This window comes from Pseudopipra pipra, chromosome 2, assembly GCF_036250125.1.
Source record: "Pseudopipra pipra isolate bDixPip1 chromosome 2, bDixPip1.hap1, whole genome shotgun sequence".
Lineage (NCBI taxonomy): Eukaryota > Metazoa > Chordata > Aves > Passeriformes > Pipridae > Pseudopipra > Pseudopipra pipra.
Genome location: NC_087550.1, coordinates 61,618,448 through 61,631,931, shown reverse-complemented (window position 1 = coordinate 61,631,931; position 13,484 = coordinate 61,618,448). Strand labels below are relative to the sequence as shown.

General features: G+C 43.3%; 1 protein-coding gene and 1 long non-coding RNA gene across 8 annotated transcripts in view; both read right to left on the bottom strand.

Moving 5' to 3' along the window:
* The window catches only part of LRCH1 (leucine rich repeats and calponin homology domain containing 1), a 115,666-nt gene extending 112,249 nt beyond the window's left edge, over positions 1-3,417 (bottom strand). For 2 of the 7 annotated variants that reach the window (XR_010428713.1, XM_064647281.1), the window contains exon 1: positions 3,087-3,417. Coding sequence is in view for 3 of the 7 variants with exons in the window: in XM_064647281.1 (XP_064503351.1) it covers positions 3,087-3,333 (247 nt within the window). In the remaining 4 variants the exon portion in view is untranslated. The remainder of the gene's footprint in view (positions 1-3,086) is intronic. The other 5 variants (XR_010428714.1, XM_064647283.1, XR_010428716.1 and 2 more) reach the window with 3 other exon arrangements.
* A 2,585-nt stretch (positions 3,418-6,002) lies between these two features.
* LOC135409771 (uncharacterized) overlaps positions 6,003-13,484 on the bottom strand; it is a 41,275-nt gene continuing 33,793 nt past the window's right edge. Inside the window, exons 5-6 of the long non-coding RNA XR_010428358.1 lie at positions 7,292-7,443; positions 6,003-6,158 (exon numbers count right to left, since the gene is read on the bottom strand). This is a non-coding gene — a long non-coding RNA (uncharacterized LOC135409771). The remainder of the gene's footprint in view (positions 6,159-7,291; positions 7,444-13,484) is intronic.

Below are 13,484 nucleotides of genomic sequence, written 5' to 3'. Positions count from 1 at the left end.
AAATGCAAAGAAAAGTAACAGAAGAAAAAGTGTAGCAAGAAGCTGCACAAATAGAAAGTGATAAGTACAGTTAAGCCTCTGCAGTTACTACAGAATGTAACTGCAATAAGAACTAGAAAAGTCAAACTATCCAGTCCCAGCTGTTAAAGGCAAACAAACTATATCCCTTTCATAACTGCATCAATTGCTATAGGAAATCTGACTTTTAACTTCAGGGGAAAAAAAATTAAAGTTTAACATTTCTTTCTTCCTCAGACCTACATAAAGCACTCAGAACCATTCCCCACAACAAGCTTGATAATATTTTATTTGAGAGTAGCTGTAGATCATCACTTTCTGAATCCAAAAATATTTTCAGTCTCTAATACTAAAACACTCTCAAGATGCAGACATAGTTTTAGTTTTCTAGAAATTCCCTATCCTTCAGACTTCTAAATTCAACCCTACAGAATAGTCTTCTCTACATCAAGGAGTGTCTTCCATTTTTCAGGGAGATTGGCCCTCTTTAGCAAAAAAAAAAAAAAAAAAAGCTTTAACAATGAAATGCTACCCCTACCCCAAAACCCAAAGTTCCAGGCTTCAGAGACATGCCAGAACATCAGATCCAAAACTATAAGTCACTCATTGCACAGACATATTACAAGCAGTACAAGAAAGTACTGGTTTTATACTATGCACATTTATGGAGAGGAAGCAAGAGAGAAAATTCCCATCAAGAGTTTGCCCCAAGAGCTTCAGTAATTTGGCCTTAAGCCAAGTATCTCTTCTGTTTATATATTTTAGTTATACAATGTAACAAGTGAGAAGAAACATGGATTTTTTTTTTTTTAAATATATCAACACACAACTTAACTCCCAAGGCAAACAATTCCCATTCAACAGTTATAAGACACTGTTACAAACAAAAACATAAAGTAACTATAGATTAACACATGGTTCTTCTAAAGAGGGACAAAAAAGAAAGGGCTGCTGTTGTCACAAGATTGAGACATGGGCTGCTCTACACTGCTGTTTATACCAAACAAAAAGAGAATGGAAACACAATTCTACATTTAATTTCATATTGAATGTCTTCCAGGTAAACTCTGACAAAAGTAGATTAATGCTTGAAAGACTACTTCTTTCCTAGAAAAATTAGTAGAACAAGCAAGCATGTAACAAGCAGGTACTACCTATACATACCACACACCGTTCATGCTTGTACAGCACATACTTAACACAATACATAAACACTAATATACCGCCAATCAAACAATTTTCTTCCCCAATACATAATTTTGTTTTCCAACAGTTTGGATCAATAGAAGATCAAACCAAACAAGCTAAATTTCTGGATTTCCAAACTATTTATCTCGTATCATGGCATGTCTTTGCTAGACTATAACTTTAAAAAAGACATGAGATAAAATGCCTTGCTTGGGAAGACAAGCTGAAAGTTCTCCTTCTAACCACATACAGTTCCACCACCATGCCTAAGCCCTTCACATCTGTTACTGAGTCAACTAACTGTTACCATGGCAGCTCCCGCCATCAATTCAAGGTAGTTTCATACATCAGGTTTCTCTCATATTTCTCTTTTATTGATATGATGATACAGGTGTTCACACAGACCAATGTGAAATCCACTCAGCAACAGCAATCAAGTGACAGAGCTAAATAACAATTACATATGACATCTACCACACATCTGGAACATACACTCTGTTCTTTATACCTGGGATAGACACAAGTATGCAGTCAGCACATATGTCTCCACATACAGGAAGGCATAAATACCCTCATGTGCAGGAGTAGTCGAGAATTGCGATTCATGTTATCACATGTTTGCATGCAGGTATAGCACCTGCTGTTTTGTGGGACAAGAACAAGTGACTACACGTCTCCTCCTCTGCTGTTACAACACAATTATCTCCAGCAGGCAAATGGGGACACAAAAGGGCATGCGGAGGCAGCACACTAAAGACCTTAGGGATACAGTAATATATTCTTCTAATGCGGGTTTGTACTGTTCTGCCTCCTTACACGTAAAGAATGGATTAGGTTTCAAGCCCTGGCATAAACAGGGGCAGGAAAACAAGTATGACCCTTTTAGCGAGGTCTGTCTGCTTAGGTGAGAAATAAGTGTGCCTTTTTCCATGTTGGAAGGAAAGTGTTAGGGCTAGGTAAACACAGACTGGATGGATACATCTCCCCTCACCACCACTGCCTGCAGATTTATGTAATGATGGTGTCCCTCACTGCAGAATACGCTCAGTGCCTGTGAAGACTGGGATTTCTCTTCACATTTGCCTTGGAAGATAGCATTGCATAGAGCTGGTACTTGTGGCTGTCAACCCCAGTGCTGAACAAGTGTCATTAGTGAAAGATAGCATGCTCTCTGGGGTAGCTGCAGAGAAACGTGTTCCTATGGACATGTCTCCACCTCTGGCATGCAAACAGGTGACATGTCCAGAGGCACATCAGTATCTTTATGCAGTTACATCCTCCGTGCCTGGCAGGTCCACCCACGAGCAGCAGGGCAGAAGACGCAGGTATCCACCTTGGCACGTGTACGTATTCCTCCCGCAGCTGAATCAAAGGTGGGCTGACAGCCACCGCAAACCTCAGCAGTCAGGGAAGGGTGGCACAGAGACGCACATTCCCCAGAGGGAGAGATGGACAGGTGCGAGCAAGAATTCCTCAAACACGTACATAGACATTCCCCCAGTGTGGCACGGGAGAGCCAGCCCTGCCTCACCAAATGCAGAGCTGGGGGGATGGAGAGGAGCGTGCGGGGATCCAGCCATATGGGAGCAAACACCTACCTCATAAGCCAAGGCGGGGGGGAATAAAGAAAGCACAGGGTCCGCGGAGCGAGGCGGGTGGGCTCGGTTTCCGCGTGGGGATGGGCCTGGGGCAGGGCAAACGAAAGGGTGGGGAGTGGGTGTTCGCCTCTCAGGGAGCCTGGGGGGCACCGATGCCCGAGGGGGCGCGGAGGGGCGTCCCCGGCGAATAAACCACAGTCCCACTCCCCTCTCCTCCCGCTCCGGCAGAGCCCGGCGCCGGCCACCCCCTCTCTGCGCCCCCGGCCCCTCGCCCGGGCTCACCTGCCCGCACCGTGTCGGAGAGGTCGTGGCTTAGGGCGGCGGCGCTGCGCGGGAATTCCTTCAGCTTCCTGCCGCTCAGGTTGAGCCCCCCGGAGTGCGCCGCCTCCTCCAGCGCCCGCTCCAGACCGCGGTTCAGCGGCGCCGGCAGACCCAGCGCCCCGCTGCCGCCGCCGCCGCCGCCCACCCCACTCGCCGCTGCCAGAGCAGAGGCGGGGAAGGGCTGCGACTCGCCTCCCAGCGTCGCCATCTTTCCCTCGCCGCTGGGGGTACCCGAGAGGGCCGCCGGACCTGCCTCCCTCCCTGTCTCCCTCCTCCTCCTCCTCCTCCCGCTCGTGGTGGCGGGGGCGCGCGGCACGGGCGAGGCGCGCCCACTGCGCATGCTCCGCCCCTCCCGGCACCGCGCCCCGGGCCCGTGGGTGGGGCGGGGCGGGGCCGCGCCCTCTAGCGGCGGCGCGGCGCGTCTGCCGCTGGAAGTGCCGAAGGAGAGGCGGCGGGAGGGGGGGCTCCGGATTTGCTTTTTGTCCCAACATTCCCTTGTAAAGCCAGCCCAGGAGGCCTGCCCATCGCCTGCTTGGGCTCCTTCTCCCGGCACCCACCGGAGGTGTCTCGCAGCAGGGCTCAAGGGCTGGATGGGCGGCGATCCGCGGCTGGGCAGTGTGAAGCCGCGGGCAGCGTGCTGGGGAGCGGCATTCCTCTTTTGCAAGTTGAAAGCTGCAGTGGCTGTTGCCACCGAACGAGACCCTGGGGAACATCTGCCCTGAAGAAGGGCTTTTTGTGACTTGCTTCTTCTGCAGGGGCTGGTTCACACCTGTGTGTGGCTCCTGGGCACAGCCTGCCCAGGAGAGACCCTCGAAGGTGTGAGCTGTAGTGACAAACCAAGACCAAGAACTGCAATCCCTCCAGTTTTCAATGGGATAAACATTCTGAGGGGGGGAACGTGCTTGCTGGGTTTGGTTCATTTCCCCCTCCCTCTCTGCAGCTTTGCAAAGCTGAGCCCAGGAGTGGGAGAGGAGCAAGGCCGCCTGTTCCCACAGGGTTTACAGAGTTCAAAGCTAAAAACGGACTAGTACGTCATCACCCATGACCTGTGTTTTACAGACCATTACATTTCACTCAGTTACCCTGTGTTGTGACATTAAACCAAAGCTCCAGGAAGTTCAACCAGTGAGTGCTACAGGGACAAATAAGACCAAACTGCCATAAAGAAATAACCCTAAGTTTCTGAAGAACGAGAGACATCATAGTGAGATTAACATTTGCAACCAAAAACAGCACTGGGAGACGAAAGTATTAAGAAAAAGGGAGAAAGGACGTTAGAGGTAAACCTTTTCACATAAAGGTATCATAACATCCATTAAAAATTTGTTATTTATAATTAAGATGTGCTCTCAGTATCAGCATTTTTCATTTAAGTTTTATATGCGTAGCATCACTGCAGAAGTGTTGCAGGCAACATAGCAGTGTTTTTAAAGAGATGCCTTATGCTAAGGTAGATGGGTAGGACAGGGTTATTTTACTGTAAGTACCTTTTTACTACACCTGAAATACAAGCCCTGAGCCTAAACTCCAGCGCAAATTCCCTTTAGCCTAATGTTGCGAGTTCTCCACTTCTGAGGCAGATACCTTGGGTTTTGGCATGACTAATTCAGTGTGCCACCTGTTCAAGAAAATTTTAGATGCACCAGAGAGCAATTCTTGACATCATTCCTTGGAACAGCCCCTAGCCTAAGAGGAAAACAACAGTTACCACCACAGCAGTTGTGCCCAGATATCACATTACTTTTGACAAAGCTTGTTGGTGGGTTATTAAGATACTATTTTCCACAAATTTCCACTTGTCACAGCATGTTTTGTTTTTTAAAATGCTTAATTCCAGCTTGCGTGCAATCTTTGCATTGCTGCTGGAAAGCATAAAGAAACAGATAAATAGCTGAATCTTCTTAGCAATTTAAAGAAATGTAGGTTCCTCCTTAAAGCAATGCAAGGACACCTAACAATAATCAGGGATCAAGTTTGTTTTAAACTGCTTTTTGATCTGAGCCGCTGAGTTGAAATGCAGGTATGACATGTGCTTGCCTATTGTATACTGTGTTGAAATTTCTGGAAGTAACACTATGAAGGCTGTTATGTTATCAAGATTGTGTAAAGAAAAAAATTACACAGCACTGAAGCTGTATATTGCCTTCACTTTCTCTCTTCTCTGCCTGGGCATTGTGCTGGATCTAACTCTGTTCCTATAGGTACAAAGGATTAGAAACTGGAAGTACTACAGAAAAAGAAAACCTCAGTCACACTAGCACTGGTTTCCTATCTATGTGAATGTGTATAGAAGGTCATATATTGCCTTTGGTTGGATCACTAAGTGGGCACATCCTGCCACAGCACCTAAACTAGTGGCAAGCTGTAACTGCAAGCAGCCTTTCAATTCCTTTCCTCCACCTACATGATCTCCCCAGTTCCTATGTGACAGTATTTGCATTTGTCTGATTCTTCGATGAGACCTAGAGCAGCTTAAAAGTTAAGTGTAGAAGGAAAAGAAAACCGTGGATAGTCTTCAGCAAGCAGATATGAGTGTAATAGAGGAGAGAAGGAATGCAGAAGGAAGGCTTATGGGTGGTACAAGAAGGAAGAGTTTCAGAGGTGACTGTAATGCGTTAGTCACACATAATATCTCTGACAAGAAAAATCCTATTAAAAATATATGGAAAGTACCATAGCTGAGGGAAATATGAGCCTTAGAGTCTTGGAGTGAATTTCCGTCACTCAAAATTGGCAGAAAAGAGGCAAATAACAAGATCCACATGGCTTCTGAAGTGATGAGGGCTTATATGCAGGGAGCTGGTGCCTCACGAGGTAGCAGGTGATCTCAGCATGTGTACCTGTCCTGTTCTAGACATGGGACTTTCACGGCATGGAGCAGGAGAACCTCACTTTACTTCAACATACAGATGTTCACCTCATGCTCCATATGCTCTAAGATAATGCTGAAGAAGCAAGAGCATGGAGTAGCTCATATAGAGTCAGGGTACAGCAAGGCTTTCTTCATGTGAGTATCCCAGGTGGACAAGCTGTCTGTTATGGAGACAGAAACAACACACACACTAAATCAAATGTCAGAGAGAAAGTGGGTGTCATTCAAGTTGCAAGGCTACCTCCATTTGGTGCCACACAAAACAACAGCCACAGCTCAGGCCACATTATATAGTCTTGGTAGCATGACCATAACATCACCAGGACAAGGAAAATCATTAGATGAATCTCAAGAGAAAAAGTACACACACACTGAAGTCTCAGGTGGCACAGAATAAAAGGTGCTCCTTTCAATTAAAGCACAGACTCCTGACCCTGCTCACAGCATTCCTAGGATGAGCAGTTCATAACAGACACACCAGGAGAATGAGTAGCCTACACAGAGCAGACAAGGAAAGGCAGGGAAGCTATATCAGGAAACAGCTCAGAAAAATCCATCTATATAGCACCTGCCTTACAGAATACTCAGGAAAGGGGAAAAAAGGGGGAAAGAAGAAAACAATTAATTGATAGGAATCAGGAGAGATAGGGAAGCTTATATATAGAGCAGGAGCTCAGAACGTAGGTAAGCAGCATAGTCACTGCTCAGAAGACACAAAGGTTTCATCTTTACATATATTCAAGCTAGCTCACTATATAATGGGACAGAATTATTTAATTGCTACATAAAAAGAAGCACTTCTTCGTCCCAGTGACTGGGACAAGCATTGGTAGCTCAGGAAAGCATCTCCCTTCCTGAGACCTAGCAGGTAAGCAGGCTCAAAACACATACTGAGTGATAGTTGGTGGGGGTCAACTGCCGCAGGATCGATCCCCAGTGACACCACATACACTATACATGTCGGGAATGTTCACTGTCACTGTCATGGAAACAATGCTGCTGTACAGACGTGGATGCAACAAGACAGAAGCTGCAAGAGATCATGACCACAAGCTCAGCTCTTAGCTAACAGGTCATGGAAATAGACCTAAGGGTAAACTATAACTGACATGAAAATTAGTATCACTGAAACACTTGAATTGACTAAAGAGTTAAAGGCAATGCAGTTGCACTCCCATAACTGAAATATTAATTTAATTCACATTATGAGTTGTAAACTGGAAGCATTTCTTCTAAGTTTCTCAGATGACCTTGAAACATGCAATGTGATGGTGGTAACTACAGCCACACTTACCTTGAATCAGCTTCAGCAGAGGTTCAGGGGATTGTAACTGTGGTGGGAGCCTTGCTCTTGAAACAGGAAGAGGTGGTAAGCGTTTGAACCAGGGTCAGCAGGACAAAGACATACCTAAACTGGTTTGCCTTTGTGAAAATTTGAAACAGCATCTGGTAGGGGAAGAAGCCATCAGAGTAAGATATAATCTGGTTTTTAATAAAAATAGAGAAAAAAAATTCATTATTGTCAATAGCAATGACATAGCATCTACCGAGAGACATTGGCAGCCTCACAGTGCCTCCAGTGTATGCTGTTGAAATACTACAGTTTATATGTCTGTTGCAAAAAGACTACACCAACCTGATTTCCTACCCCCATCAGACTATTAGCATAGACACTGGAAACAGAAATAGAGTCCTCAGTCTATTGAAAAATCCAGAAAATGCAAGGAGATAGAAGACATCAGCCAAGCAGTTGAATTTGGGTTTCTATGTGGAACATGCAAGGCAAAGATTTGGTAAGATTCAAGTTAATGATTATGGGAAAGATAGCAAATAAAATGCTTCATATCCCTGTTAAAAAACCAGCAAAAACACTGGGACCAAAGAGAACTACTGCCTGATAAGCAGTTGTGATATAGAAGCAGAAAGAGAAGGCCTGAAGGCCTAAAGGCCAAAAGCAGCAGGGGAAATGAAAGAACAGTTCTACCTAAATGCAACCCTAAATATTTCCCTACAAACCACACAGACCACCTCTCTGGTATAAACAAGTTCTCAAGACACTTAGGAACTCAGTAAGAGCTGTGAACCAGCACCAATGATTGCAAACCACTCAAGTGACTTGAGTCAGGTAAGTAGTTTTAATTGACTAGCGCTGTGTTTATACCTTGTCCTCGCTCAGTCCAACCATGTTGCTCATACCAGTTAACTGGCAGCAGTAAATGTGAAAGTAAAATTGCAAAGAGGGTCTTTGGATACCTGCCACTGGGAAAAAAACCACACCATCCATGCAGTTCCAGAATGGGGAATTGTACCCAAGAACATGCTGGTAGCCAGATATGCTTTGATAATGCTTACATATATGAATCCATGCAACAATCAGCACCTCTCTACCCAAAAAGTGTTTCACCCAAAGGGGTATTTTTGCTTTCAAATATGTGTCCCGGGCCATTGAAGCAAGAGTTATTTGCGCTAACAGCACCATCAGAATAAGGCTTTTACTAGCAAAGAGTAATCTCCTCCTTGGATGTCCCAACAGCCCCCAGACATCAGCAAGGATGACAACATGCAGTATTTTATGAAGAGCAACTAATGTGGACTCTCAGGTTAAATCACTTAGTTTAAATCACTTTTCACGAAGTGAAGCTGTATGTATTAGAGGTAGGCAGATTTTGGCCCATATGGAAATGTTGCCCTGGTACACGGCCAAGGCAAGTGTGCTGGACTGGGAAGGGATACTCAGTATAGTTCCTATTTCAAGAACTGTGGGCTGTATGACTACAGAGAAAATGTATATCTTAGAGCAGCCATTGATTCTTTTCTATTTCATATATGATCCTAGAGCAGCTGATAGTGTCTTGCAGATACTGAGGTGATGAAAAATAACTTAATTCCACATTTGCACTTAGTCTGCTATGCTGCAAGTGCTATAGGACAGCTCTTGAAAAACAATGGCAAAGAAGATCAAAGTTTATCATTTAACTGCAATTTATGTTCTCATTCCTTCCATAAAGATCAAGGCATTCAGCAATTCATATTAAACTTCCCAACAACAATAATTTTGACATAACTACCAAGAAATATAGCATTTTCTGGTTTATTTGAGAGAAAAACAAGTCAACTTGTTTCATCATAAATCACTAACATGTCTAAAACTACTATAATAACTCTATACTAAGTAACTTTATAAGCAATATTTTAGAGGTATTTTACTCCCAGTTACAGAATACAACACTTCATTTAGAGCAGTCTTATCTTCTTCCAGCACATAACAATGCCTCCATTCTGTAGACATCAGTTCCCAGCTTATGAGCTGAATCACTGGAACCCAACATGGGTTGGGCTGGGGTGTGGGGGTAGGGGGGGGGAGCTAAGAAAAAAAGGTGAGAACTGTTCTTCTAGGGTGTGGCTTTCCTACTGCACTTGCAGCAGAAAGCACTTCCCAGCAGTGCACCACAAGCTTGCGGCATCTGGGAGGTAAAGCAGAATTCTCACACAGCATACTCTTGCTGCTTTCCATTGAAGTTTGGATCTTGCAATCACAATATGAGGATGTGAACTTTCCACCACTCCAAAATCTCATGTGCTAGGTACAGGTGACCAGACATAACAGTAGCTGCATGGGAGCCACAGGCAGGACCAGTGCTCAGATGAACCCTGCTAAATAGGTAGCACTCGTCACTGCAGCCTCCCTCCAAGCTTCATTATGTAACTTGTCCCTTGTCCCTGTCCATTTTCAAATCATACCATTGTATGACAGCATCTCAGTCTTGCCAAAGACAACACTGGTAAGAACCAAAGTAATTGACTTTTGTTTAGGACAAAAGTTCCTCTTATTTTTATTAAAGTAAAAAATGCTTGACATTCCTATAAAAGTCCTCATTGCCCTATACTGTGCAATAAGACAGATACTGGCCAGAATCTCTTGCATTATAAGTATTAAATCATATATCATATATACAGACCTGCATGTTTGGCGACTGAGTGCATATGGTGGCATAATATCAAGGAGCATGATGGAAATAATAGATTCCTCTTGGGAAGAAAGAGTATGCGGTGTTCCTAGTAAGACTGACTGCAGAAGACGACTCAAAAATTGTTCATATGGGTAAATCCAGGTTCTTGCACTGCTGGGCAGACAACAGCAGTGTTGTCTTTATCTCCTCTTTCTCCAGATACACGCTGTCAGACTGGGCAATGCACGCCCAGCAGAATACATTTCCTTCTCACTGGCATAGCCTGCTCTTGGGCATGGAAAAAGAAAGGTGATCCTGTTAACTGCAGACTTTCATATCCTGGATGTAGTGGAGGCCAGGAAGGTGCCCAGGGATGGGTGGTGGTCCGGCCAATTTCTCGCAACGGTTTGGCTCCTGGGAGATGCCAGGAGATCGTCCCACGCTGCAGAATGTGAGTGAAGGGTGCTCACCTTTATGCCGAATCTGTCTGTAAGGATCTTTATCTTCTCAATGTGCACTCTTTTAAGGACAACTACCAGAATGACATTTTCTCTTGTCTCCCAGTTTTGTTTGAGCCATCTCCCTTACTTTGTGCCTTCAAGTATTTCTTAGAATTAATCTCTTGCTTTATTTTTAACAATAGGAGCTGAACATTGAAATGACAAAGCTAAGTGAAATGATATGGAGAGAAGGGGAAGGAAAAGCAATTCTCCACCCATTCCCCACCTGTGATTCGTATATCTCTGTTAATATGTAAAACACAGAGCAGCCTGTGCAGCTTACATTACATGTAGCAGTTAGAGAATGGACCTTTTTTTCCATGTGTTTCCTGTGACACTGAAAACACTGCTACTACTAAATCACCCAGTAATGCAGATTACTTGTTCTCAGTGGTTCTAATAAATGAAAGAGAAACAGCAGAAGAAGTTCCTGAAAAAGGCCTTTCAGGGATCTTGGTACCTGTCCCTGAACTCATTTGGGCATATAGATGGCAAGGGTGTATCCTTTATCTGTTTCGTGGGAATCTAGAAAGCTGCTTAGAAAGGATGAAAACAGCTAGCAAACAAAGTGAAACAAATGTTCTTAATACTCTGAAGAAAAGGAAAAGTAAGAAGGAAAGTGCTGGTCAGGCAAAGCATTCAAGGCCTTCCATGACAGGAAGGAATAGAAATTATTTTTACAGAAAAAAATGAAAACAGAAGTTAAAGGCTGAGACCAAGGTTTTCCTGTTTTGTTGGAGTTTGCTGGGTTTTTCCCCCACAAAAATCATTTTGAGTTCTCCACAATTGCAAAGAAACAATTGATTTTTCCAAGATATTCAGCTGCAAAATTTTTAGGATGATTGCTACTATAAAGCATCTATAATATAGAAGCTTCTACTATGCTACTGTAATATCTGCTCTGATGAGATACCATTCTCTATAATTACAGTCCACAGAAATGAGGCATGTTTCATAAACTACTTCAGAAGTTTTGCTCTGAAGTCATAAATCACCTTTCTTTTTGTGCATACAACACAGCTCAAGCTCACACAAACCATCAGCAAGCTCCTCACACCTTTCATCTACGGCCACTTACTCGTCCTTCATGCCAGCCAGTCCTTTTGCAGCAGCATCTGTTATGTGACAGGTCATGTGCCTCCCCATCTCTCTCAGAAAGCACTGCCCACCAGTGCTGGAGCATGGGGAGCTTTCGGTTCAGTCCCTGACTGAGTTTGACTTGTTCAGGGCAAACTTCTAGATCTCTGTCAGACCTTCTCCAACTGCTTTTGTGTGGATGATTCTGCCAAATGTGCCTGATTATGGACACTGCAGTTTGTTAAAACCGAGATTCAGGATACCTACATTCACAGAAAACTTATAAAATATCTTCCTGAGCTGTGTTGGAGGCACATGTGCTACGCACTTATTCACAGCAAGACTGCATCTTTTATTCACAAACAGCATCTCCAAATTGCCCGACTTTTGTCAGGCCATGGAAATTTAACCAGAGAAGTGAAGAATACTGACTTTCAGACAAGCATATATTTAAAGGCTAATTACCAGGTGTGCCTCTTATTTGCAACATATCTGCAATAAAAACTCTGAAAATTGGCTAGTGCTCATGTTTTTAACAGAACACCGCCCAGTATTAAGTCAAAAGCTTTAATAAATCTAAATATATTACAGTACTTTTATCAGCTAACTCTATAAATTCCTCAGGCATGAAATCAGGCTTGCTTTATAATAACTCATTTTCATTAATCTATATTGATGGCAATAATTATATTTGTATATGTCTGTTCCTTTGAAGACCCATGTCATTTTTCGGTCATTTTGCCTACAACTGATGTCAAGCTAACAAGCCTATAATTAGTGGCTTGTCACACCCTCTGAATTCTGGCACAGACTCAGCATTTTCCCAGTCTTCTAGAATTTGTTTCTGATTCCAAGGTGTTTTCTGAACATCTTTAATTGCTGATGCATTGAAAGGTGTATACGACTCTGCTAGGATGCAATCATAAATCTTGCTCTTTTCTGAACAAAAAATATTTTTATTTTTTCTGTCTATTCTGCATTACTGATAAGAGTTTTATCTGCTATTTCTAGTGATGGGCCTAAACCATCAACATTACTCCTGGTAATTGAAGGTTTTTATATTATTCTTGTCTGTCATTTGCAGATTTTCTTTTCTGAAATATGTACTTACTTATTTTCAGCACTTGATGATTTCTTACTTATATGGATTGTTCCATTTTTTCACCATAGAAACTATGTCTTTTCAACTACTGATTTCCTTCTGCCACTGAATCATGACTGATGTTTAGTTCCTCCTTGACCAATTGGAAAATGTGACTCTTTTCCATCTGAAAACTTCTCTGAAATACATTTGCATATTTATTTTCATTTTTCTACCTCTGTCTTACTTCCCACTTTTCTCTTAATTTACCCCTGTTTCAAGAGTTTCATTTTCAGGATAACCAATACACATACGCTATTGGTGGTTGGTTTTCAGAGCTTGCCCATATTGAATGTAGTCAGATCATGACCATTGGCCCAGAGGCAACTGAAGCTTTCCAGTGTAGCCATTAATTCTTTTTTATGAACAGAGATTGTAACATAAATCCTGAGCCAACAATTAAATTAAAGTCATAGAGATTCTAGGAACTCTGGGAGGTCCTAACTTTTGAATATCTAGTTTTTACCAAAAAAACACATATTCTTCAAATATAATGCAATGGGGAGAAGGCAGGAATGCAGAAAATTTTTTTCCCTATTCTTCCTTCTTTAAAAACCCTGAAAATACTGATTCCCTGCCCCCTGATTTTTCCTTCAGCGGCATGGTCAGCTCCAAGGCCGGAACTAACTGGCTCGCCAAATGCCAGAGATCTGTAGGACATTGTAGTGTTCAGAAGGTTGTCTTCTCAATGGCCCTGTCCTAGAGAGGATAGTCAAGAGCCAAATCTGTCTGTGGACAAATCAAAGTCTATGGCTCCTCTCCATAGGTTTCCCCTAGGCTTTGCAGGGATCATTTGCAAGCAGCCACATCTTGTCCTCC